Raw genomic sequence first — 27,456 nt, 5'->3', positions numbered from 1 at the left:
CAAAATCACCATTCCCTCCCCACTTCTGGGGGAAGGATATTGCAAAATCTCCATTCCCACCCCACTCTGGGGCCAGCCAGAGGTGGTATTTGCCGGTTCTCCAAACTACTCAAAATTTCCGCTACCGGTTCTCCAGAACCTGTCAGAACCTGCTGGATTTCACCCCTGCTTTGAATGTACACTAATTGGCATGCATTAAAATGAAATTTCGTTGCATGCAGCTCTCAAAGGGTTGACTACATAAACATGACAAATGAAATAAATAAATACAAAATTATGCACATACCTACGTATATTATATGACATCGAGAAACAACGCAGTCTAGTACAGATGTGTACATGTACTTGGGGGGAGATGTTGGCATTAACCAGATTTGGCCAATTTTTTTTTTCCTCTTGTCATGCCCTCATTTCTGGCCCTTATCATTTCTTACTTGGTTTACGTACTTCGCATAATGTTGCTCGATTCCCAAGGAAATGGTGCGATGGGTAGATAATTAGGTGTACGTGTAGGTGTCCGTCCAGATGTGATGAACTTACACTTGTTCTTATCTAGCCTCAATTATTGTATTGGTCCATCTTCCTTTCTAATCTGATTGTTCTACATATTTAATCATTGCAACCAGCAAAGGATGCCTCTCTGTGTGTATTTGTGTGTGGGTTGGAAAGCTGCGTTGGAAATACCGGACGGATAATGCTCCACCTATGTCCAAAATTCTTGTTGCTAAGCGAGAGAGCTGTTAAATGAATTTTAACAGCTTTCACAACTTTTCTTGCCACATTTGCTAAGTGGATCACTGTGGTTGTTAAATTAGTACGGGGGTCTGCAACCTTAAACACTCAAAGAGCCATTTGGACCCGTTTCCTACAGAAAAGAAAACACCGGGAGCCACAAAACCCTTCCCGTCCCTGATTATTTCTTGAGCGGCCACAAAACTGGCACATGTAGTTGAATTAAATGTTTTGTTTTCTTCTGAAACTTTTTTCTTTTCTTGGATTTATCCATGGTTGGCCTACCGGGGGTTGAAAAGCTCAATAAATTGCGTGTCGGTGAGTGTCTCGCACATTGGCAGTTGTGACACATGTTTTGAGTGACAGGGAGCCGCAGCAGAGGGGTGAAAGAGCCACATCTGGCTCCAGAGCTGCAGGTTGCTGACTCCTGAATTAATAAGAATTAATTGTTAAGTGACTCTGGCTTCCCCATTGCCTCTATTTCTTAGAAGGTCACAAAATGGGATCATGTGACTTTGGGGCACGGCAACCGTCATAAATAGAAGTCAGTTTCCAAGTGGCTGGATTTTGATCACATGGCCATGGGGATGGTGTGAAGGTCGTAAGTGTGAAAAAATGGTCATAAGTCATTTTTTCAGAGCTGTTGTAACTTCAAACAGTCACTAAACGGACTCCCTGTATGAATATAGTTGAGGATTACCCATATAAATATATATTTTCCCGCCGAAACAAAAAGGCAGTCACAGGGTAAACAGAGATGTCGGTTCGAATTCTTCCTTTGTCAAAATGTCACTCCTCTCAGGAATTTGTGTAATCCAGTCACTTTCTCCAGAATATACCTTGCAAGCCTGTTTTGGCAAACTGTCAGGAGATAAAGGCTCGGAAGAACTTCGTTCCCTAAAGTGTTTGCAGAATGGATAAATAGTCATTATTTTGCCACTGATTGTATCTGTGGGAATCAGATTTTCTTCAGAGACGATGAAAAACAGAGCCACTATTCAGGGAAGGAGTACAAGTCAATCCAATTTCCCATTAACTTCTTGATTTCTAATGCCCCAGCTTTGCAAAAGTTCGCCTTCCCAAAAGCTATAGCTTATTAAGTAGTGTGATAGGACCTGGGTACTTGCGGGACCGCCTACTACCACCAATAGCCTCCCACCGGCCGATACGCTCCCATAGAGAGGAGCTCCTCCGGGTGCCGTCGGCCAAACAATGTCGACTGGCGGCCCCCAGGGGGAAAGCCTTCTCTGTGGGGGCACCTACTATCTGGAACGAGCTCCCCCCGGAGATACGGAGGATCCCGGATCTGCGCACCTTCCGCCGCGCTTTAAAGACCTTATTATTTCACCAGGCAGGCCTGGCCTAATTTTCTCCCTCTTTCATAAAAGATTTTTAATTTTTAAATATCTTTTAGTATTTTATACATTCAATTTTAAAATTGGTTTTAAATAGTGCGGGGTTTTAAATTTGTCGGAGCCAAAATTATTTAATTTGATTTTATTCTTCTTTTAAATTTTGTATGTATGTGTTTTATTGTTTGGCTGTGCACCGCCCTGAGTCCTTCGGGAGTAGGGCAGTATAGAAATCAAATCAAATGAATTAAATAAATAAATAAAATGTGTATCCATAACTGAGGGATGTGGTAGCTCAAGAGATGTGGCGGCTCAGTGGCTAAGATGCTGAGCTTGTCGATTGAAAGGTCGGCAGTTCAGCGGTTCGAATCCCTAGTTGCTGCGTAACGGGGTGAGCTCCTGTTACTGGTCTCAGCTTCTGCCAACCTAGCAGTTCGAAAGCAGGTAAAAAATGCAAGTAGAAAAATAGGGACCACCTTTGGTGGGAAGGGAACAGCGTTCCGTGCATCTTCGGCGTTGAGTCATGCCGGCCACATGACCACGGAGACGTCTTCGGACAGCGCTGGCTCTTCGGCTTTGAAACGGAGATGAGCACCGCCCCCTAGAGTCGGGAACGACTAGCACAGATGTGCGAGGGGAACCTTTACCTTTACCTTTAAGTCTTGGGCCAGATCTCTCCTCATCTCCCGATCTTGCACCAATTCTTTGAACTTTTCAATGCTCTGGCTAGTGTCCGCTTTGATGGTGTTGAACGTCTCACTGATTCTCAACGGAAGAGCGAAGGAGATGGTTAGAAGGTTGCATGTGCGAGGGGAACCTTTACCTTATCCTTAACTGAAATAATAATAGATGGTTTCTTCAGCTTCCCCCTCCTCAGCCAAATATAAAGAAATAAAATGAAGATAGTGTTCTATGCACACCTATTCTAAGTGTGTAAATACAAGCGCACTGATCTCTGTAAAATACAGGACCATCAAAACCCAAAATCAGCATCAAAATGGCCTTTCACTATCAGCTGAAATGTTGAGTGAAAGGAGACAGTTACAGTTACGTGTGATTGTAGCTGCCCAGAGTTGCCCTGTGGTAAGACGGGTGACCAATAAATTGAATAAGTAAATAAATTGTACCCAGCAAGTTCTAAAGGTTTGAGGAAGATGATTTAAGCTTTTAAGATTTGCTGGTCAAACCACTAAATCTACTGTGTTTCCCTGAAAATAAGACCCTGTGTTATATTTTATATGAACCCCAAAATAAGCGCTTGGCCTTATTTTTGGGGAGATCTTATTATTTTGGGGCACATGGAGCAAGACGGGGCTCCTCTTGCCATCTTACCTGATTTCCAGCTCTGTCTCCCTAACCCTAACCGGAGGAAACAGCTGGGACTGGCTGTGCATGTGTTTAAATATTTTCGGGGAGGACTTATTTTTAAAAGCCTGATTCAGCTTATTATCAGGGGATGTCTTATTTTTGGGGAAACAGGGAAACAGTAGCTATCTTTCATTTTTCAAGGCCAATAAGGTTAATACATGCTTTTTCTTTTAAAAATAAATTCCATACTCGAGGTTAAAAAAAAGAGGTTTTCAAAAAATCTGTTCAGTGATATACCAGTGTTTTTCTAGGACCCGAAATGACTGAAAATGCCCTGTTTCCCCAAAAATAGGACCCAACCGGAAAATAAGTCCTAGCATGATTTTTCAGAATGCTCGTAATATAAGCCCTACCCACCAAAATAAGTCCCAGCTAAGATTGTCAGCCAGATGGGTGCATTTAGTACCGTATTCCCCCCAAAATAAGACCCAACCAGAAAATAAGTCCTAGCATGGTTTTTCAGGATGTTCTTAATATAAGCCCTACCCCCCAACATAAGCCCCAGTTAAGATTGTCAACCAGATGGATGCATTTAGTACCGTACTTCCCCCAAAATAAGACCTAAACAGAAAATAAGCCTTAATGTGTCTTTTGGAGCAAAAATTAATATAAGACCTGGTCTTATTTTTGGGGAAACACAGTATGTTTTTAAAAAGTTTGGCCCACAAAGGCCAAAATCTGGTCCCTTTAATGCTACAGCAAGATCAAAGCTTTTGCTTGGAGAAGGATTCGAAATATTCTTGAAGTAATCAATGAAGAAACTATCAACATCCTTTGAAATACCCAGATCACGAGGGGAGAGAAATTAGCAGCATTTTGATTGAGAACGTAATCATTTGCTTTTTTTTTTTTTTTTTTTTACTAAAATACTAATCCTGATTTTTCTCTTTGGTTTATAGGAAATGAACGGAATGGCTTAGACTTCAGCCGACAGGTAAAGCTTACGAAAATGCTTTTGATTGACTTGAGTTGAAAATGGTTTATATTAAAGGAGGTAAAAGAATACATAAATGTTTTGATGGAAAACCAGATTTGGGACAAGCAGTTAGATACTTTTAATGTCTTGGGGCAAAATTTGACCTTGTCCTGGTTTTATGTACAGTTACAATTAATTGTTTTAGAACAATTAATCAGTGGAACAACTTGCCTCCAGAAGTTGTGAATGTTCCAACACTGGAAGTTTTTAAGAAGAGATTGGATAACCGTTTGTCTGAAGTGGTGTAGGGTTTCCTGCCTAAGCAGGGGGTTGAACTAGAAGACCTCCAAGGTGCCTTCCAACTATTCTATTCTATTCTATTCTATTCTATTCTATTCTATTCTATTCTATTCTATTCTATCCTATCCTATCCTATCCTATCCTATCCTATCCTACCCTACCCTACTCTACTCTACTCTACTCTACTTTCTATTCTATTCTATTCTGTTCTGTTCTGTTCTGTTCTGTTCTGTTCTGTTCTGTTCTATCCTATCCTATCCTATCCTATCCTATCCTATCCTATCCTATCCTATCCTATCCTATCCTATCCTATTCTATTCTATTCTATTCTATTCTACTCTACTCTACTCTACTCCACTCTACCCTACTCTATTCTATTCTTATGTCTCCAATTTTCCAGTTCCAGTTTCCAGTTGTAGCGCGAGAATGGAGTTGTGAGTTTATAAGAGACTGAGCTAGTTTTGCACAATCAGCCAAGATATTTCATATAGATAGGTGTTATGTTTATAAGGTTTAAATCGAAATATGGCACGTACAAAAAATGCCTTCAAGTTAAAACCAAAATCAAAAGAAAAAAACACCCCACTTTACATTCTTCTTCCTGATCTGCTATTTTTCTCGTTCAAGAAAAAAAAATAGTCCATGAAGGATCATACCGCTTCCTTCTGAAGCTCAAGAGCTGGATCTGTTCATTGAATTTAATCAGAGAGCAAACCCCACTCCCTTCTAGCACTGATGATCTTACCTAGTTGGGTAATGAAACGTCTGCAAGAAAATAACGAAGCTCAGAGATTATCAGGGACCCCACAATTCTCTTACATGTTCCATTATTTTCAGGGATGTAAGGCGCCTCTGGTCCAGTGGTGGGTTGCTACCAGTTCACCCCGGATCGGGTAAACCGGTAGTCGCTGGGGCGGGAGGTTCCGGCCACCTGCCTGGACACTTCTGTGCATGGGCAGAAGCATTGTGGGTGAGCGCCCATGCGCCCGTGAGCGAACTGGTAGCGACAGGATTTGCATAATCCCCTACACATTGTTTTGAAAATGTAAGCTTTATTTCCAACTGACTCTCCTAAAATTCAGGTTGCAAACAAAGTTCCTTGAATTCCTATAATTTAGAAGGTTGGATACTTGATCTCCTTTCTACTTACTTTTCGGCATTTTATGACTTTCATTATCCTGTACTTCCTGCCCCTAAACTTAGATTTTTGACCCCCTGCTAAATTTGGAAAATAAACTCTAACCAATCCCAATCTGGATTCTATCTCTTTTTTTTTTTTTTTCCCCAAAAAATGGGAGCCAATTTGTTAGACAGTCGTCTGGCTGAGATGGATCATCAATGAAACTTTTCTTGAGTTTCCTTTGGTATTCCCATCTCAACGTGTATCAATTTGTTGATTCACGCACACCTCTGATAGAAGGGATTGTTGTTCCAAAACACACCTGCGCTGGCGATGACTTATTTGGCAGATGTTGTTAGCAGGGGGAGGCGGGAAAAATATTGCAATAGATGTTCTTGATAAGGCTGAGAGCAAAAGCTGTCTGGTCGTTTGTCATATGACATCCCAACAAGGTAGGATTCATGGATGGGTTGTAACACACAAATGTGTACAAATATGAAGTTAAAATTTCCCGTATCATTGGGAGAGAAAATAGATTTGAGTAGGTAGAAGTTTCTTTCTCGCTGCCTTTCATATTTTGTGGAGATCCGATTATTTTGTCTTTAGTTACTCAATCCAGTTGGAAGAAATATCCATCTGGTTTCAGTTCCAAGCTGGGAGAAAGGCACTGGAGACAAAATGGAGGCTGGAGGATGATTGGAAAAATGGTTGAATGGTTTTTTTATACCTTCTCTTGGGCTTTGCAGTTGAGCTTCCTGTTCCTGTGGCAAGGACATGTATTCTATTAGCTGTTGTCAGACTTCCATGGGGCCATGTAATAATAATAATAATAATAATAATAATAATAATAATAATAATAATAATAATAATAATAATAATAATAATAATAATAATATTTTTTGGATTTGAAGTTTGGATTTGAGTACAGCGAAAACCACTGGGAACATCAGGTTGAGAAAGTTTTAGAGAATGAGAAACTCAAAATCTTGTGAGACTTTAGGATTCAGACTGACAGGCACTTGGTCCACAACACACCTGACATAACAATAGCTGAAAAGAAAAAAGTATGGTTCATTGACATTGCAATACCTGGTGATGCACGGATTGAAGATAAGCAGCAAGAAAAAATCAAAAGTACCGGGATTTGCAAATTGAAGTTGAGCGACTGTGGAAAAAGAAATCGTGGGTTGTCCCGATTGTAATTGGAGCCCTTGGAGCAATACCCAAAGGGCTACCCCGCTATTTAGAAATTCTAAATTTGCCGGACTTGAACATTTTGACTACAAAAAACCACCTTACTCGGAACAGCTTACATCCTCCGACGATACCTTAACAGTTCCTAGGTCCTTGGTTAGGACTCGAGCTGCTGAGCTATTAACCAGCCTCAAAGGCTGTGAATCTCACTAAAGATTAACTGATGATGATGATGATGATGATGATGATGATGATGATGATGTATTCAAAAAGTCATGGGAACATAAAGTGGAAAAAGTTATAGAAAATGAGAAGGTGAAGATCTTGTGGGACTTTCGAATACAGACGGATCGTCATTTGGAACACAACACGCCAGTTATCACAGTTGTCGAAAACCGAAACATACAATTTATTGACATCGCGGTACCAGGAGATGCCAGAGTCAAAGCAAAAGAACTGGAAAAAATCATGAAATATTGCGACCTGGCCATTGAAACTACACGGCTATGGATGAAACATATAAGAGTGATACCCATTGTCATCGGGGCACTTGGTACCATGTCCAAGAATTTTATAACATAAATCAGCAAATTGCAGCTTCCTGCAATAACACCAGCGGAACTGCAAAAAAACTGTGCTACTTGGAACATCGTACATCTTAAGAAGGTCCTTGTTTGATCCCTAGGACGCTGGCAGCAACCCATATCAACCATTAGCACCGGTCAATGGTATTTGTGATGCATTTTTGAATGTTCAGTTGACTGAGTTTCATGTTTAATGAATAAAGTAAATAATAATAATAATAATAATAATAATAATAATAATAGCAGCCTTTATTGTCATTGTACATCATGTATACAACGAAATCGGTTTAGCCTCTACTGCTGCAATCCATAACAGAAAATACAAGACAACATGAATAGCATAGAAAATAATCCCTATACAAGTAATTGGGGTGGGGGGAAAGAAGTCATACGTTTCCATATGTATGTGGAGTGATTGTGATTGTGTTTAGGAGTCTGACAGTCCATGGGTAGGAGCTGTAGAGGTCATGTAGGGGTCATAACTGGCTCTATAGGCAAAGTACAAATCCTAGGAGTTTGTCTGAACTACGTTTGGTTGAAGTTTCTGAGGATGATGCAGTGAAGGGGCTTGTTGGGCAATTCCTATTGTGGCTGAGGGCTAATCCTATCTTTGTTGGATCTTGGGTGAGGGTATTGGCTTATGAATAGAGCTATCTGTCTCTTTATATCTGAAGTGCTGACATCTGCTGTGGGCTATTAAGGAAGATGGGGGCTGCTTTCCAAGAGCATGTTTCTCCATTTCTCATGCAGGGAAATATAATATTCTGCCTTTTAAAAATATTTCTCAAAATATTTCATTCTTCTAGGAGAGGAATGGGTGCTAAGTTTCTACAATCCTTACGTTTTCGTCGTTTTTCATTTTGCAAAAGCTGCTAGGAAAGACGAAATCGGTTCATGAGTAACACCCTTTTTTTTTTCCCCCTAAGCAGATCTTGGCTGATCTTTAAAAACGAAGCAAGTTGAAATCTGGGTGGTCCTTATGTGAGAAGCCATCAGGAGACGGAGTTGCTAGAGGCTAGACTGAGAAGTAAAAATAAATTTTAAAAAAAATCTCAAGGGAAGATAAGGACGAATTCCTGCTGTAGCTTTGCCAAGGAGACTCCGTGAATGTATCTATGTTGGTTAGCAAGAGTTGAGTTCAGTTTTGACATTAATAGAATAGAATAGAATAGAGTAGAGTAGAGTAGAGTAGAGTAGAGTAGAGTAGAATAGAATAGAATAGAATAGAATAGAATAGAATAGAATAGAATAGAATAGAATAGAATAGAATAGAATAGAATAGAATAGAATAGAATTTCTTTGTTGGCCAAGTGTGATTGGACACACAAGGAATTTTTCTTGGTGCATAAACTCTCAGTGTACATAAAAGAAAAGATATGTTCATCAAGAATCATAAGGTACAACACGTAATGATAGTCATAGGGAACAAATAAGCAATCAGGAAACAATATCAATATAAATCGTAAGGATACCAGCAACAACGTTACAGTCATACAGTCATAAAGGGGAGGAGATGGGTGATGGGAACAATGAGAAGATGAGAAGATTAATAGTAGTGCAGACTTACTAAATCGTTGACAGTGTTGAGGGAATTATTTGTTTAGCAGAGTGATGGCGTTCGGGGAAAAACTGCTCACCTTCTGTCACTTCACAGGAATAAAACCAGAACATAAAATGGTATGATGATTTAATGTTTAAATCTATGAGTTCCTAAACCTTCTGACTGCAACGATAGGCTTGTAAGGGTGAGAACAGCTGTCCACAAAAACAGCAGCTGGCATCACAGTAGGTTGACCGGAAAAGATTTGGGAGTGATTAGTGCCCCAGTCCGGCTAGCAAAACGAGACTTTTGCTATGCCGATTGTATGCAGAAGAGCATATGTAAAAATTACGCAATCGGTTAGAATATCGATCCCAGTTAAGGGAATTGTCTGCCTGCAATTACAAGAAAGGGTGAAGTCATCAGATCCTGGTAGTGTGAGAAAGTTGGTGGACAACTTCGAAGACTCTTTCGACGGGGCCTAGAGCAAAGCGGTAACCCCCGCCCCCACCTACTCACATACCGCAATCTCATCTCATACTTAGAACTTTGTGACTCATGGCAGAAAACTTTCATAGGAAAAACGGCACTCTGAAATGACTCAAACCATGGCTTTTCCACCATGCCGACATGGAAATGAACGGGATTCCAACCTAAAGAAGAATCCAACAAAGGGGTTGATAGCTGAAGGGCAACTAGGTGGCAGTTCCTAGTAGGAACCTCTCAAAAGTTTTATATAGGGTTGTGTGTGTTTATATTCCAGCATAACTCGGGAATGCCTCGAGCAATTTCAACCAAACTTGGTACACAGATGACTTACTCTCTGGAAAAAAATACTGTGGGGGTAAGACACCCCTAAAACACCTTGGGAGGCTGTTAACATACAGCCTGTTGTGCCTTAAAATGGCTTCTACTGTACTGCCTTAAAATGGCTTCTACTGTGCAGCACAGTGGAGTTGCCATGGTAATGGCTTCACAGTACTCCACAAGGGGGCTCCCTCTGGTAAGGGGGAAAATCCAACATTAGAAATTATGTTTGGTCTGGACATTTTCAACAAGGCTTTGATTATTCTTGAGGACAAATGTATGGCACCACTACGAGACCAACACAACGTACTTCACGCAGATTACATACGAGAAAAGAACTACAACGTCGAACAGTTTAGTGCATCTATCGCGGACAAGAAGCCACTTCTAAATCAAGATCAGAAAAAAGCATACCAAATGATCATAGATCAGCTAGCAAAACAACAAGGCGGTATCAGTTTACTTGACACTTCTGGGGGCACAGGGAAAACATTTTTAACTAATTTAATTCTCGCCGAAATTGGGGCTCAGGGTGAAGTTACTCTTCCTGTCTAATACAGGATTGGGATAAATAAATACCTGGGCAATGCTGTGTTATCAGCTTGTAGCAGTATAAAACAGAAGGTGAAAAACATTCAACCTTGGGTACGGAAAGTGAAGAGCTACAATGGACAAAAGGGAGCCAAGTGTAGATGGGTAGAGGTGGGACCTTCTCGTAATCTACTAGCCACCTCCAGAATGGGATGTCTCCTTTGGGGTTCCAAGCCAGTTGACAGAACCAGGTTTTTCAGAACCTTTTGGAAAGCCAAGAGGGTAAGGATGGATCTTACTTGGTATAAGGAACTCACATTGTACGCTAAGCCATAAGACATGGCAATACAGTCCAACACATTGGATAAACATGTTGGCTGCACCACCACATGACAGAACCTCCAAATCAGCTTCAATGTTTGGAAAAAGGGACAGTCTATGGAACCTGTTGACTTGGCAGAGGTGCCTCCAGATGCTTCTCCTTGGGGTGAAGATCCTATCCGATCACGGGACTTGGAGGGCACCAAATCGAAGTTCTGCTAGGTGACTTTTTTTCCCCCTTAGTAACTGCCTCAGCTGCTCTTGGAGTGGTTTTGATCCTCTTCCTTGGACGGAGAATCCAATAATCAACTGAGGACATGGTCCATTGGAGTCTTACCACGGCAGAAGCCAACAAGAATGTGATAAGGAGAAAAAGAGGGCTGTCCCAACATCAGGAACAACAACAGTGAGGACCTTCAGGGGAAAAAAAAGTGATAAGGAGAAAAGTCAGATCAGGGAGAGGAGGTGAAAGATAAGTGCTCAGGTGGGAAGAGGTGTGGTTGTGCCAAGCTTTGATGGGAAAGAGGAGAAACCTGAAATTAGTGGGCTATAAAGAAAGATCTCAGGAGCAACACCTGGAAAGAGGTCAGAGGGGAGGATAACCAGGTGGGAACATGCAATATTTTTAAATGTTTACCAGCCAGCTGTTCTTATGCATTCAGAAAATACAGGTGTCATGGATGGTAGGTCTGGAGAATTCACAAAGTACCGTAAAACAACAGTGGTTCTCAACCTATTCTTCCTCCTGGACCCCTTTTAACAGATAACAGATTAACAGAGTTGGAAGGGACCTTGGAGGTCATCTAGTCCAACCGCCCGCCCAAGCAGGAGACCCTACCCCATTTCTGACAAATGGCAGTCCAGTCTCTTCTTGAAAGCCTCCAGTGATGAAGCTCCCACAACTTCTGAAGGCAACTTCTGTTCCATGGGTTGATTGTTCTCACTGTCAGGAAATTCCTCCTTATTTCCAGGTTGAATCTCTCCTTGGTCAGTTTCCATCCATTATTCCTTGTCTGGCCTTCAGGTGCCTTGGAAAATAGCTTGACCCCCTCCTCTCTGTGGCAGCCCCTCAAATATTGGAAGACTGCTATCATGTCTCCCCTGGTCCTTCTCTTCACTAGACTAGCCAGGCCCAGTTCCTGCAACCGTCCATCGCATGTTTTAGCCTCCAGTCCCCTAATCATCCTGGTTGCTCTTCTCTGCATTTTTTCTAGAGTCTCAACCTCTTTTTTATAATGTGGTGACCAAAACTGAATGCAGTATTCCAAGTGTCGTCTTGTTAAGGCTTTATAGAGTGGAGTTAGTACCTCACTTTTATATACCTTTTGTTGCCACGGACCATCATAACATTTTTTTAAGCCTTCGCTGACCCTCTGTGATGACATCACAATCCACCCGTTGAGAACTGGTGTTTGCAAAGGTGTTGTAAAGATCTTCTTTGAAAGAATATTAGAGATATGAAGTAGGCACACCAAGACAGAAAGTTCTGAGAGAATAGATCTGTTTTGAGTCCCTACCTAAGGGGGTAACTTGAAGAAGGGTTGCTTCCATTTCCATTGGCAATTTCTCCTGTAACATGTAGCCTGCCATGAAGAATGCCAAAGAGTGGCTGAGATCAAAGATAGCTGGGATGGGCCTGTAAAAACTTGCTTGACTGGTGCCCTATATTGCTTTAGTGAATGGGATGGCTTCCTCTTTAAAAGCAAAATAAAATCCGAATTGGACAGGTTATCCAAAGTCAGTGTGACCTGAAGGTCTTAATTATATAGGTTGTGCCACAGATGTTGGACAGGCAACAGATGTTGAACCAAAGCAAAGTCTCTTCAACTTGGGTTTCTTGGAAAAAGAGTCCTAGTAAGCAAAGCTGAAGAATTTGCTGACGGGATCTCCGAGCTGACTCCTCCTTTTCCTTTGAAACTGAATGCGCAGCAAGTGATACCAGGGTAGAAATGCCAAGAGATGTTGAAAAAATTGTTACAGCGGCATCAAAAATGTTAATGCATTTGTTTTGAAACCTCTCTTCCGAAGGAAAGGAGTCAAGCTCCCTTTGAAGCTACTGGGTTTCGTTTTTTTAAAAAACATTTTGATGATATCTGAGTCTTGGGCCAAGTCTCTCCTCATCTCTCGAATCTTGCACCGATTCTTTGAACTTTTCTATGCTCTGGCTGGTTTCCGCTTTGATGGTGTTGAACGCCTTGCTGATTCTCAACGGAACAAGGCGATGGTTAGGTAAAGGTAAAGGTTCCCCTCGCACATATGTGCTAGTTGTTCCCAACTCTAGGGGGCGGTGCTCATCTCCGTTTCAAAGCCGAAGAGCCAGCACTGTCCGAAGACGTCTCCGTGGTCATGTGGCCAGCATGACTCAACGCCAAAGGCACACGGGATGCTGTTACCTTCCCACCGAAGGTGGTCCCTATTTTTCTACTTGCGTTTTTTTACGTGCTTTCAAACTGCTAGGTTGGCAGAAGCTGGGACAAGTCACGGGAGCTCACCCCATCACGCGGCACTAGGGATTCGAACCGCTGAACTGCCGACCTTTCGATCGACAAGCTCAGTGTCTTAGCCACTGAGCCGCCACATGCCTAAGGCGATGGTTACAAGGTCCACAACTTAACCCAGAGGGTGATATCGCAGCAGAAGCGAGTTCAGTTTCTGCAAGCAAACAACGTTGTTGAAGGATTGGGTCATTCAGCTGCCCACTGTCCCCTGTGAGAAAAACCACACACCCAACATTGCTTTTAACAACTTGTGATGCTTCATCTCCGAACCGAACTACAACCCACATCTATCGTCTTCGCAAACCATGGTGTATTTCATTGCCTACACAACAAAGATGTTAGGTTGGGTTGGGTTGAAAAGAGCAACCTTTCTCTTCCAGTTCTTGTGCTTGGAAAGATCTCCTGATAAAGGCCAGCTGCCATGTCCCGAGGGAAAGAGCCATGTGCATGGGAATGTGCTAATCAAGAGCGTGAGAGTGGGGAGACCTTTCTTCTGGGGCCACCCAAAGCTAAAACTGAGAGACTTAACTGAAGAACAGAGTTGAAAGGGATCTTGGAGGTCTTCTAGTCCAACCCCCTGCTTGAGCAGAAGACTCTATATCATTTCAGTCAAATGGTTGTCCAATCTCTTCTTAAAAACCTCCAATGATGAAGCATCACAACTTCCACAGATTAATTGTTTTGACTGTCAGGAACTTTCTCTTTAGTTCTAGGTTGCTTCTCTCCTTGATTAGTTTCCATCCGTTGCTTCTTTTCCTGCCTTCAGGGGCTTTGGAGAATAGGTTGACCTCCCTCTTCTTTGTGGCAGCCCCTGAGATATTGGAACACCGCTATCATGTCACTCCTAGTCCTTCTTTTCTTCTCAGTCCTTCTTCTCAATTGCCCCATACATTCCTTCTCAGTTCTCGTCTTGGGCCACATCCTGTCCTTGTCCATAAGTCCAGTTAGAACCTCCAGACTTTAGAAGAAACAAAGTGGAAAATATGTCACTGTTGAAGGACCTACCATAAGTCTACATGGAGGGTTGCTGGACATAAATAAAGCAAACAAATCACATTTGCCACAAAAATTGGAGACTCTAGTTGGGCTGTATTATGGTATCCGTCATTCTCAGATGGTGCAGGATAAAAATCCCATCCTACATCTGGAAGGCGCCTGTGATGAAGATTGTCCTAAGAGAATATTGGTAATGTTGACATAATATTTTCATTGGGCTTCTGCTACATTTCCTTGACTGAATATTTAACAGCAAAATAAAAAAAAAATAATTTATGCAAAATACTTTCTCCTTGGAGGCTGGTTAGGAAGCTAAATTGTTACTCATTCCCCTTAATTGTGTCATGTTTTCATTGTACCAGCAGAAAAGATTATTTGTAACTCGGATTTGAACTCTAGGTTCCTTGGTGCTCTCTGAGCTTGGTTGTTTTCTTGCAGATGTTTTATTACTGAACTAGGTAACTTCTTTAGGGCTTGAATCAGTGGTGGGTTGTCCCGGTTCACACTGGTTCTATAGAACTGGTAGTAAAACCGGAGGGGGACTCCGCCCACCGACCCCGACGTCATCACAATGCTTCTGCACATGTGCGCACGGCTCCGTTGTGAACAAGTAATAAAGGTAAATAGAACCTGGCTTGAATAGAGTTGACTCTCTATCCTACTCCCTTCTAGCACTGATAATGTTACCTAGTTGGGTAATGAAACACCTGAAAGAAAAAAACCAAGCACCACGAACCCCACAATTCACTATTCTCTTCTGCTATATCATTTGACAAATTAGGGATAATTTTACTTGTACAACGCTGTCGTATGCAATCTTTTCTGGTGGCATAGAATCACAAAGTCAAATCAGAGCGAGGACCAGTGGTGGGCTTCAGCCAGTTCGCACCTATTCGGGAGAACCGGTTGTTAACTTTCTAAGCAGTTCGGAGAATCAGTTGTTGGAAGAAATCTTATTTTGTTTTTTGCCCACTTTACAGGGCTAATCCTGTAAGGAAGGCAGGAAGGAAACATTCTGCTGTTATTTCTAGCCTAATCTTTATTGCCCTGTTTACAGAAACTGCCTCTCTGCTTAACCCTTGTTACATTGTAACAGCTAAGGCGAAGCGCCCATCGATGTAACATTGAGTTGGTTACATCCACACGGTCACATGACCACCGAACCACACCTACCCAGCTGGTCATTAGGGCAGAGAACCGGTTGTTAAATTATTTGAATCCCATCACTGGCGAGGACAATATCTTGACAACTTAGCTCAATGGAACATCCTTTTCAAGTTGTTCCAAATAGAAACAATGCATGAAGAGGCAGAAATATTGGCAGAAATATTCCCCTGTGTTGCAATTTCATCTTATTTCTACCAGATTGCGGATTATGAGATAGCATGATTGGATTTCTCTACTCCTGACCTGGTCTTCTTCCATCATCTATTTTTGGCATTTGCTAAACCTTGATCATTGTGCAAGTTGACACACGTAACAAGTGGCAATAGCGTAGCTGTTCGTATTTATAAGCTAGGACTGTTTGAAGTTATGGTGTCTATATGATGAGCCCTGATTTTCTGAGAACCATCCGGAAGGCCTTAATGATCTCTATTCTCCAAAGCACCTGGAGGCCAGACAAGGAATAATGGATGGAAATGAATCAAAGAGAGAAGCTATCTGGAATTGAGAAGAAACTTCCTAACAGTGAGAACAATTAACCAGTGGAACAGAAATTGCCTCCAGAAGTTATGGGTGCTCCATCACTGGAGGCTTTTAAGAAGAGACTGGACAGCCATCTGTCTGAAATGGTAACGGATCTCCTGCTTGAGCAGGGAGTTGGACTAGAAGACCTCCAAGGTCCCTTCCAACTCTATTCTGATTAATTAATATGAGGGAAAGCTTTGGAGGAACATAGACAAATCAAGAAAGATTTGGGGGATAGTAGGTTGGCCAGTGAGAAAGTTTTATGCAAAAAAAAAAAAGAAGAAGAAGAAATGAAGACAAGGTAGACAAAGCTTTGGAGACTCTTCAAATCATGAATAAGGAGATGAATGTGAATGTTGGAAGGGAAGGAAGAAAGGAAAGGGAGAATCTTCTTAGGGATGTGAGACCATGTGTAGATCATATCAGGCAGGTCCACCACTAACCAACTTAAGGAGCTTCCCGTTGAGAACTTGTAACTTTCTCCAAAGCATCTGAATCAGAATTTCAACAGGTCTTTCTTTTTCCAAAAATTGTTAAGCAAGATGAGTTAGTTGGCTTCATGTTGACGAGAAGGCAGAGTAAATAAGACTTCTCAAGTTGGTTTGACAGGTCTGGAGGCATCTGCCTACTTTTGGCTATCTACACCTGTATCAGTGTAGTTCACTTCAACCCTTCCCATTCAGGCCTGGCCAGGCATCGCTCCTGTTCCCGTAACTGGTTCAGGGTGAAGCTGAACTTCACACAGCTGGGTTGATCCCATGTCTTCCTGAGCTCTTTCTGATTGCCAAAAGTTTATGGATCGGTTACAAAGAGGACTCTTCTCCTCCAATTATGATTAGCTGTATTCTGTCGATTTCACCTTTTTGCTAAGGACGAGCTGGAGCGGTAATTACAGGCAGGTTGGGAGATGTTCTCCCTTCGTAATTCTTGTGAAATGTTTATGAAACACCTTCCTCAAACGAGTTATGCAAGTCGGCTTTGATCGTCTTCCATCTCCCTCCATCTGTTGTTCGAGGAGCTGTTGATGGTTGTTGTTTTCTTCCATCCGTTTGGACACATTTTATAGAGTGACCCAAGGAATTCCGTGCCTCTTCCCGATTTGGTAGCCTCCATAGATACGTGGGACCTCAACGTCCATCATTCCCAACTAACACCTCTCTGCCACCGTCTGTGTTTTAACGTGTGTGTGGTGGGGGGAGCTTTTTTTAAAAAAAATTTTTATAAACTTTATTAACAAATAAATAAAACACACACAAAACATATATAACAAAGCACAACAAAAAAAGTACATTATACAATAAAACAGTTATATATATTCAATCATTTGAAGCCTCTGTTTCATAGTGATGTATCCAATTACACAGTTATACATATTCCCATAAGTCTTAACTCATTGAGCTTGTACGTTGTTAAGATGTCTGCATTTATTCTTCTGGAGTCATAGAGCTCTCTATTGCTTTCCCCAAAGATGATATCAACTCTGTCATTGCAACTTCATTGGCTTCCACTGGAATAGGAGAGGTCGCAGACAAGAGGAGGAATATTTTTTTCCCCCGGATTTAAGAAAAATGTAGATCATGAAAAGAAATAGATCGTTTCTTAGGGTGAATAACCTAGAGCTGTGATGGCACAGGTGGCAGGCAGAGCCCTCTCTGTGGGCACGCGTATAGTCGCCAGTAGTTTTTGGCACGCACATCCGTGCCAGCCAGCTGGTCTCCACGGGCACTGGAGCACCGGAAAACAGCCTGAAAAATGCCCCAAAACAGACCATTTTTGTGGCTGTTTTCAGGCCTTTCTCAGCCCTTTCTCAGGCCGTTTCCCAGGCTGTTTTTTTTTTGGACTGTTTTCAGGGCCTTTTGGGGCTATTTTTCGAGGCTTTTTCGGGTTGTTTTCTGGGCTGTTTTTGGGCTGTTTTTCATTTCCCCCCAAAAAGCGGGAAAACAGCCTGAAAAATGGCCTGAAAAAGGCCTGAAAAACAGCCCAAAAAACGCCCAAAAAACAGACCATTTGGGGGGCTGTTTTCTGGCCTTTCACAGGCCTTTCTCGGGCCATTTTCCAGGCTGTTTTTCAGACTGTTTTCAGGGCCTTTTTCGGGCCATTTTTGGGCTGTTTTCCAGTGTTTCTGAGCCATTTTCGGTCTGTTTTCTGGGCTGTTTTTGGGCTGTTTTTCATTTCCCCAAAAACAGTGGGAAAACAGCCTGAAAAATTACGTGAAAAAGGCCTGAAAAACAGCCAAAAAAATGGCCAAAAAACAGACCATTTTGTGGGCTGTTTTCGGGCCTTTCTCAGGCCGTTTTCCCAGCTGTTATTTTGGAGTGTTTTCAGGGCCTTTTTCGGGCCATTTTTGGGCTGCTTTCCAGTGTTTCCGAGCCTTTTGGGGGGCGTTTTCTGGGCTGTTTTTCATTTCCCAAAAAACAGCGGGAAAACGGCCAGAAAAATATTCTGAAAAAGGCCTGAAAAACAGCCCCAAAAACGGCAAAAAAAACCCCAGGTATGTGCGCGTCAGCCAGCTGGCGTTTGGGTTTCCAGCACTCTGGCACATACACACACACGCATACATATGCACGTGCGTTCCAGTTTGGGCACTCGGTGCCGAAAAGGTTCACCATCACTGACCTAGAGGAGAGATAGAAGCCTAACATGGATGAATAGAATGAATTGATGGAAATTGCTATCGCATGTGACAATCGTCCGCCAGGTGACAGTTTTCCAGACCAACAGGAGGAGAAATCTGTTGGTGGAAATTACATCACTTGCTTCCTTCGGTTTGGGTTGATCCTGCTGTTTAAACCAAACCATTCTGGTTTGTGAGCACTTGGGAAAGGAAGTACTCTCCACCAGCCTCCGACATCAAGCATAGGAAACATTTTTTTTCCCTCCTAAAACAAGACATTTAAAGAGATGTAAATTAGGTTCATAATAATATACTAATTACTATAAAAGATTATCTGGTTCATAAGCCACAGCACAAATTACATTTTAATGAGTTTGTTACATGAGAAGTCAACATGAATTTGAAACCAAATTCTTCTACACGCCACCATCTTTAATTGGGTCAGGTTTGCTATCTAAAATAAGTCTCAAACTCTGGCTAAGCAATGTGAGGGTCTTTTGAATGTAGGAACGTAACCTGGGCCAAAATCCTGGCTTATCTAGTCCAGTAGTCTATTCTCACAGAGGCCAATGAAATGCACTTAGTCTTCCAGTTGATGGGCTTCAAAGAAAGTCCCACTGACCCCAAGTTTTGAAACCATTATTTAGGAAAATTTCTAACTAGCCTATCCTAGCCAGTCTTGTTTTAGTTGTGGTTTATGGCATACCCAATTGGCAGGATTCATACCACGTGCATAGTGTTTAGCATAGTGGCTTAGCATGATTGATATATAGACTGTCTCCTCCTCCTCCTCCTCCTCCTTCTTCATCATCTCCTCCTCCTTCTCCTCTTCTTCTCCTTCTCCTCCTCCTCCTCCTCCTTCTTCATCATCTCCTCCTCCTTCTCCTCTTCTTCTCCTTCTCCTCCTCCTCCTCCTCCTTCATCATCTCCTCCTCCTCCTCCTCTTCTTCTCCTTCTCCTCCTCCTTCTCCTCCTCCTTCTTCATCATCTCCTCCTCCTTCTCCTCTTCTTCTTCTTCTCCTCCTCCTCCTCCTTCTTCATCATCTCCTCCTCCTCCTCTTCTTCTCCTTCTCCTCCTCCTCCTCCTTCTTCATCATCTCCTCCTTCTCTTCTTCTTCTTCTTCTTCTCCTCCTCTTCCCCCTCCTCCTCCTCTTCCTTCTCTCTTTCTCCATGACAGTAGCTAGCAAGATGGAAACTTGGCCATAAAGTAAGATGAACATCATGAAAATCCATTTACAAAAGGACTTACGCCATTCCTCCAAAATGAAAGGAATAGGTTTAAGAGCTGATAATGCTGGGGGTAGGAGGTTGCAGGACAGGAGCAAGGGATCAAGAGAGATAGAGAGAGCAAAAATACATCACCTGAGGTACATCAGAGAAGGAAGATCTGCATTCAATCTGGGGACAATTCCATTACCCAGATTTTTGAATAAATAATCTTATGGATTATTAATAATCTCTAACGTGCATGACTTTCAGCTACTTCCAGATGTGTTAAATCAGCTCTGCTACCTGGCAGATAATTTCTTGGTTGTTGTTGGTTTTTTTCCCCTATTGAGTAAGGTTCCACCCTCCTTCTCCAAAACTAGACTCTGACGGTGCCATCATCTCAACTCAACTGGGTTCTACACCGCCAAATCTTTTAATGCTCTGTGCACAGTGTGCCTAACGTTTTGTATTTGTGATTCCTAGTTCTGTTCGTGGGCCTTGTTCTTGGGGTGTTCCTTTCCATTCCCCTGAAGCTTATCCTGAAATGTCCTACATTAAGTCGAATCCCAGGAAGAAATTCCACGAATTTAGTTTGCCTCCTCCTATAGCAGCTACAAAGATGAGGAAATTTGTTTTGAGAGCTACATTTTGTTAAAAGCCAAGGACCACCTTACAATCACCGTACTTCCTGGTTCCCTGTGTTTTTCTCCTGCGAAATATTTCTAGAGCTGACACGGAAGGAAAGTTTGAATCACCTCTTCTCCTTTTACACCTCAGTTCATCTGACTAACACATTTCAGTCTCGGATGTCAAGAAGCCTAACACGATTTGGGTCTTTGTTTTGCTAATCTGCATCCGATTTTCTTATGGATCTGCATATGCAGCTGGGGTTTTGTTAAAAGGTTGGCTCTGCATTCCCAGCTTGGATGGTTTGGTTGCCTTTGGAACTGATCGGTGAGAGGGGATGAGCCAACCTTCGGGAGAAAGTACAGAAACCAGGCGGAGCCCATGCGAAGTTCTCCAGATGTGTTGAGGTTCTCCATGGACACGTTGGACCTGAAGAAAAGGGGGGCAACGCTTCAATACTTCAAAGGCATTGAAGTGCCCATCTTGATCTGACTCGACTTTCTCATGCCAACCTTACCTTATTTTTCCCATGTTGTTTAGAGCAGAGTTTCAACACGCCCATATTTCTGCTTGGAGCGCTTCCAAGCTCTTCTTCTCTTTTGGCAGCAGGGGAAAAAAAATTGATTTCACTTTGGAAAAGTCTTGCGTTCCTTCCACACTCCGGGCCATTGGCCTCTCTTGTTCAACAGGGAAAGAAAGAAGTACTTTTCTAGGAGCCAACCTCTTCTTTTCTCCCTCTCCTTCTCCCTCCCTCTCTCTCTCTCTCTCTCTCTCTCTCTCTCTCTCTCTCTCTATCTATCTATCTATCTATCTATCTATCTTTTCTTCTCTCTCTCTCTCTCTCTCTCTCTCTCTTTACCTGCTGGATATTTTGGGGGGTATTGGTTTAACGGAGCTGGACTTGAAAAGACTACATGTATCTCCAGCTGGCTTCTTTGGTCCTTCAGGAGTTGTGGCCGCAGAGAAGGGCCAATTATTTGTGGTGCAAGAACATTGCTGGCAACGTGCTGAGAAAGAACAAGTGATAAGAGGTATAACTTTTCTTGTTATCCTTAGTCCAGGGAAAGGGCCGCCTCCTCCTCCTCCTCTCTCCTCCTCCTCCTCCCCCTCTCAAATACCCGGCTGCATTGATCGGTAATGAAAGATCTCATAAGGTTGGGCGAGAAAAGATCTCATAATGTTAGGAAAATGTCAGACTGATCATGCACTCGGGCAGCAGAATCAGTTGCAAAGGGGATGAATGCTCATTTTCATCGTAACAATCTTGTCTCGGAGGTGTTTTAATTTGCATTCATGCCCTGATCTAGAGACCATGCGTGAAGGTCAAAATGCTGCTAGCAACTCTATACCAGTAGGCAGAGTAAGAGGATAACAGAGTTGGAAGGGACCTTGGAGGTCTTCTAGTCCCACCCACTACTCAAGCAGGAAATCCTATTCCATTTCAAACAAATGGCTGTGCAATCTTTTTTTGGAAACCTCCAGTGATAGAGCTCCCTCTTTCCTCTTTTTATTTCCTCTTTCTCTTTCTTCCTTTTTTTTCTTTTCTTTCTTTCTTTCTTTCTTTCTCCTCTTTCTCTTTCTTTCTCCTTTCTTTTTCTTTCTCCTTTCTTTTTCTTTCTCCTTTCTTTCTCCTTTCTTTTTCTTTCTCCTCTTTCTCTTTTTCTTTCTCCTCTTTCTTTCTCCTTTCTTTTTCTTTCTCCTCTTTCTTTCTTTCTCCTTTTTCTTTCTCCTTTCTTTTTCTTTCTCCTCTTTCTCTTCTTTCTCTTTTTCTTTCTCCTTTCTCTTTTCTCCTCTTTCTTCTTCTTTCTCCTCTTTCTTTCTTTCTCTTTTTCTTTCTCCTCTTTCTTTTTCTTTCTCCTTTTTCTTTCTCCTTTCTTTTTCTTTCTCCTCTTTCTCTCTTTTCTCCTTTCTTTTTCTTTCTCCTCTTTCTCTTTCTTTCTCTTTTTCTCTTGCAATGTATCCTCCCCGCCATAAAAGTGGCTTTCTCCATGTTTTACAGGGTGGTTTTTTTGTGTTTTTTTTTTTTTTTTAGCATGCTGAACTCTCTACAGTCAAATCCCTGGTACAATTTAATTATCTCTTTTTTTGCCAATGTTCTAGAGTCTAGACTCTATCAAAACTCTCCTCGCCCTCTGCTGGTCTTGGGGTGTATTGCACTAATGGCATGGGATGATGCTTTTTTTCTGTTTTTTGGGGCAGATTTTTTTACTCTTCTGGAGCGCCAGATTTCTGGGTCCACAGCCCGCTTTTTCAGGGAGCTGTAGCCAGATGGCAGGAGGCAGGCCTGCCCTGGGATTTGAGCAAGCAATTTTTTTTTTCCTTGCATCATCCATCCCAAGTACATGTGTCACCGGAGGGATTTGAAATCTAGTAAATAATACTTACGCAGTTCGGCTGTTTTATTCGGTGTCAGCCTCTGATCTGAACTATAAGTTTTTTTCTTTTTTCTCTCTCTGACAGTTGTATAACTTTGCAAAAGTTGGTTGGATAAAGGCACACTTATCCTTTGTTTCCAAATGTGTGTTAGCTTGCAACAATGGGGAAGGAAGCCATTGGAAAGCATACTTGGCAGTAGGATGGATGTATTTTTTATGCACACTGAGAGCTTATTCACCGAAGACAAAGGCCTTGTGTGTCCAATCACACCTGGCCAATATAGAATTCTATCCTATCCTATCCTATCCTATCCTATCCTATCCTATCCTATCTTATCCTATCCACTATTCTATTCTATCCATTATTCTATCCATTATTCTATTCTATTCTATTCTATTCTACTCTATTCTACTCTACTCTACTCTACTCTGTTCCATTCCGTTCCGTTCTCTATTTATTCCAATCTCTCTTCCCTTCTCTTCTCTTCTCTTCTCTTCTCTTCTCTTCTTCCTCTTCTCCTCTCCTCTCCTCTCCTCCTCTCCTCTCTTCTTTTCTCTTCTCTCCTCTCCTCTCTCCCTTTCCTCTCCCCTCCCCTCCCCCCTTCCCTTCCCTTCTATTCTATTTCATTATTCTGTTCCATTCTGTTCCATTCTGTTCCATTCTCTTCTGTTCCGTTCCGTTCCATTTCGTTCCATTCCATTTTATTCTCTATTTATTCCAATCTCTCTTCTCTTCTCTTCTCTTCTCTTCTCTTCTCTTCTCTTCTCTTCTCTTCTCTTCTCTTCTCTCTTCTCTTCTCTTTCACTCCATTCCATTCCACTCCACTCCACTCCATTCCACTCCATTCCATTCCATTCCATTCCATTCCATTCCATTCTATTATGGGATTATTATTATTATTATTATTATTATTATTATTATTATTATTATTATTATTTATTGGTTAATCTTTAGTGAGATTCACAGCCTTTGAGGCTGGTTAATAGCTCAGCAGCTCGAGTCCTAACCAAGGACCTAGGAACTGTTAAGGTATCGTCGGAGGATGTAAGCTGTTCCGAGTAAGGTGGTTTTTTGTAGAGTCAAAATGTTCAAGTCCGGTAAATTTAGAATTTCTAAATAGCGGGGTAGCCCTTTGGGTATTGCTCCGAGGGCTCCAATTACAATTGGGACAACACACGATTTCTTTTTCCACAGTCGCTCAACTTCAATTTGTAAGTCCCGGTACTTTATGATTTTTTCTTGCTGCTTATCTTCAATTCGTGCATCACCAGGTATTGCAATGTCAATGAACCATACTTTTTTTTCTTTTCAACTATTGTTATGTCAGGTGTGTTGTGGACCAATAATAATAATAATTATTATTATTATTATTTTATCTAAAGGGCATGTGAGCCTTCTCCCAGGTGGCTGACCCAGCTTAAATATTAATTGTATAATAACAAAAAAAAATCATTTACCAAAAAAAAAAAAACAGTGAAAGACAATTTGGGGCGATGGTAGGCTTCAGTCATTTTAGGTGAATAAAAAATCTTTCTGCCGATTACAAATGAAATACATTCATACGGGACTGAGAATAAAGCTGAATATAACGAACAATCCCCTCTAGGAAAGATGACTTTGCAATTTGCTGAAAAGGAGGAGGGCTGCATATTTCATCTTTTACCGTTTTGCAATGATGGATAAACTTGCTGAGTCCTGCTGACTCAGACCGACTGAAGAAAATCATCCTAGACTAATGACGGGATGAAAAAAACGAAATGATGATCTGGGCCGGGCCGGGGGGGGGGGGTCAAGGCGAAAGACCTTGGGAGCTGAAGTATCTGATCATGAAGTCTTTTAATCCCATCCAATGCTTCCGTGCTTCTTTTCGGATGAAGCAGGTTCATTAATCACTTCAGAAGAGCTGAAGATTTGATTGAATAACAGTGTTGACTTGAGTTCTCCATTTCCTTAGCAGAACCTGCTCCATCATCTTGCGTCTTTTATTTCTGACGTTTCTGAATATTTTAGGTGCAAAGGTTTGCTTATGATTGTGCGTGTTGATTCTTTTAGCTATTTTTACCCAACGCCGTTGGGTAGAGAGGGAAAATAGATATTTTTTAAGAAAGCCTTCCTAAAGAGTAGCCTAAAAATTAGTGTATATGTATATATTTCTGTGTGTATACACACACACACACACACGTCTATACACACACACACACACACACGTCTATACACACAGTGTGTGCAAACATTCAGACACACATACACATCTATACAGACAGAGACACAGACACACAAAGAGTGCAGAGAAGAGCAAGAAAGATGATTAGGGGACTGGAGGCTAAAACATATGAAGAACGGTTGCAGGAACTGGGTATGTCTAGCTTAATGCAAAGAAGGACTGAGGTGACATGATAGCAGTGTCCCAATATCTCAGGGGCTGCCCCAAAGAAGAGGGAGTCAAGCTATTCTCCAAAGCACCTGAGGGTAGAACAAGAAGCAATAGGTGGAAACTAATCAAGGAGAGAAGCAACTTAGAACTAAGGAGAAATTTCCTGACAGTGAGAACAATTCATCAGTGGAACAACTTGCCTCCAGAAGTTGTGAATGCTCCAACACTGGAAATTTTTAAGAAGAGGTTGGATAACCCTTTGTCTGAAGTGGTGTAGGGTTTCCTGCCTGGGCAGGGGGTTGGACTAAAAGACCTCCAAGGTCCCTTCCAACTCTGTTACTCTATTCTATTCTATTTATACATACATACATACATATACCCGTTTCCCCGAAAATAAGACATCCCCTGATAATAAGCCAAATCGGGCTTTTGAGCGTATGCACTACAATAAGCCCTCCCCGAAAATATTTAAACGCATGCACAGATGGTCCCCACCATTTCCTCTGGTTTTCTTCATGCGCCCCAAAATAATAAAACCTCCCCGAAAATAAGGCCAAGCGCTTATTTCGGGGTTCAAAAAAAATATAAGACAGGGTCTTATTTTCGGGGAAACACGGTAGATACCACTGACAGAATTCTAAGTGGGCTCCTCAAGCTTTCAACTGAAAATACTAAATTGAAGAGCTTTTAAATTTTGCTCCAGAATGTAATTTGATATACTAAAGAAATAACATCCTATAAAATAGCCAGAATATTCTCACTTGAATCAAGGTTGAATCAAAGAGCCTTGATAGTACAGTGGTCTAAGCACTCTGTTATTAACACAGCTGCCTGCAATTACTGCTGGTTCGAATCTCTCCAAGGATCAAGGTTGACTCAGCCTTCCATCCTTTCTAAGGTAGGTGAAATGAGGACCCAGTTTGTGGGGGCAATAAGCTGACTTTGTATAAAATATACAAAAGTATGAAGGCTATTGCTTAACGCATTGTAAGCCGCCCTGAGTCTCCGGAGAAGGGCGGCATATAAATCAAAATTAAAAAAAAAAGAAGGTTTCCCTCAAAATATCAGACGACGTTTGGAGATTTATTATATAGATATGAAACACTTATTTGGCCACGAAATGTATGCCCCAGCAAAGTAACCGCACTTATATTCAGAATTAGTTGTAAGCTTTTATCAACAACTGTTTCATCGGGCCAGACCTTCAGAAAGGATATCGAGGTGCAATCCTTGCCAGTTTATCCTTTTAGGTAGTTTTGATGATGGTTTTATTATATAATTATTGTTTTAGGTTTTAAGTGGATGATTGTTTAATTGAGCTTTCAATTTGTTTGTTTGGTCTTCAGAGTCACTGCTGGTCGCCTTGAGCACCAAATGCTTAGGTAGAATGACAAGAGAAAACGCTGTGAGCCAAACACACAGAGAAACAATCTTGATGGCATCTTAAAGGCTCACCAATTTTTTTAAAAAATTGCTTTGTTCTTTTCATTCTTTAAGGCACAACCACAAACATCTTAGCTGGGTTTTGCTGCAGGAGACTAACTCCTGTCCTCCTTTGTGTCATTCTTTGTCAACGAAGCTAGAGTAGGTCAAAGGAGGTTGAAGTACCTTCTCTTCCACAATACTAGTTGGAGACATCTTGCTCCCTTATTGGGATAGAGTCAAGTTGTGATCATTCTTTTCCTTCTCCAGAGGAATCTGGAAGGAGTAAAATTTTAACTACATGGATTCTTCCAAGAAAAACGTGTAGGACGTAAGGAGAATGGTCAAAGAAAACCAACGCAGGGGAAGGCAGTTTGAGAAACTGCACCAATCTTCTTGTTGTGCATAAACAGTTTCTGGTTCCAATTTACCCCGGTTCTCCATCTATTGTTCAATGATAATTAGTCATAGTTTATCATCCAATATCAAGGACAAAACAACTGGATGCCTAGGGCTTGGTTTCCATGTGCAAATGTTCCATCCAACGTGTTGGATGGGGGACATGGGGAGAAGGTTGTTTTGTGTTTGGCTCATGAATCTGAACCCAACCGAACTCAGAATAACAGAGTTGGAAGGGACCTTTGGAGGTCTTCTAGTCCGACCCCTGTTCAAGCAGGTCCATTTCAGACAAATGGTTGTCCAATCTCTTATTTAAAAAAAACCTCCAGCGTTGGAGCACCCACAATTTCTGGAGGCATCTCAAATGCTTCAGACGACTGTTGTCTTTTCCTTCCTCTGTTTATCAATGCATTCATCATTAGACAAACATTTGACTTTGTTTCCAAAGAGATTATACCAAGTGCCTGATACAGACCTGTCTGGCAC

General features: G+C 41.8%; 1 protein-coding gene across 1 annotated transcript in view; it reads left to right on the top strand.

Annotated features, from left to right (window-relative positions):
• The window catches only part of POU2F3 (POU class 2 homeobox 3), an 84,768-nt gene that overhangs the window by 32,486 nt on the left and 24,826 nt on the right, over positions 1-27,456 (top strand). Inside the window, 1 exon segment of the mRNA XM_070952355.1 lies at positions 4,352-4,386. Coding sequence (XP_070808456.1) covers positions 4,352-4,386 — 35 coding nt within the window.

This window comes from Pituophis catenifer, unplaced genomic scaffold (assembly GCF_029215685.1).
Source record: "Pituophis catenifer annectens isolate HBS135680 unplaced genomic scaffold, rPitCat1.0.hap2 SCAF_12, whole genome shotgun sequence".
NCBI lineage: Eukaryota > Metazoa > Chordata > Lepidosauria > Squamata > Colubridae > Pituophis > Pituophis catenifer.
This window is presented reverse-complemented; position numbering and strand designations above follow the sequence as displayed.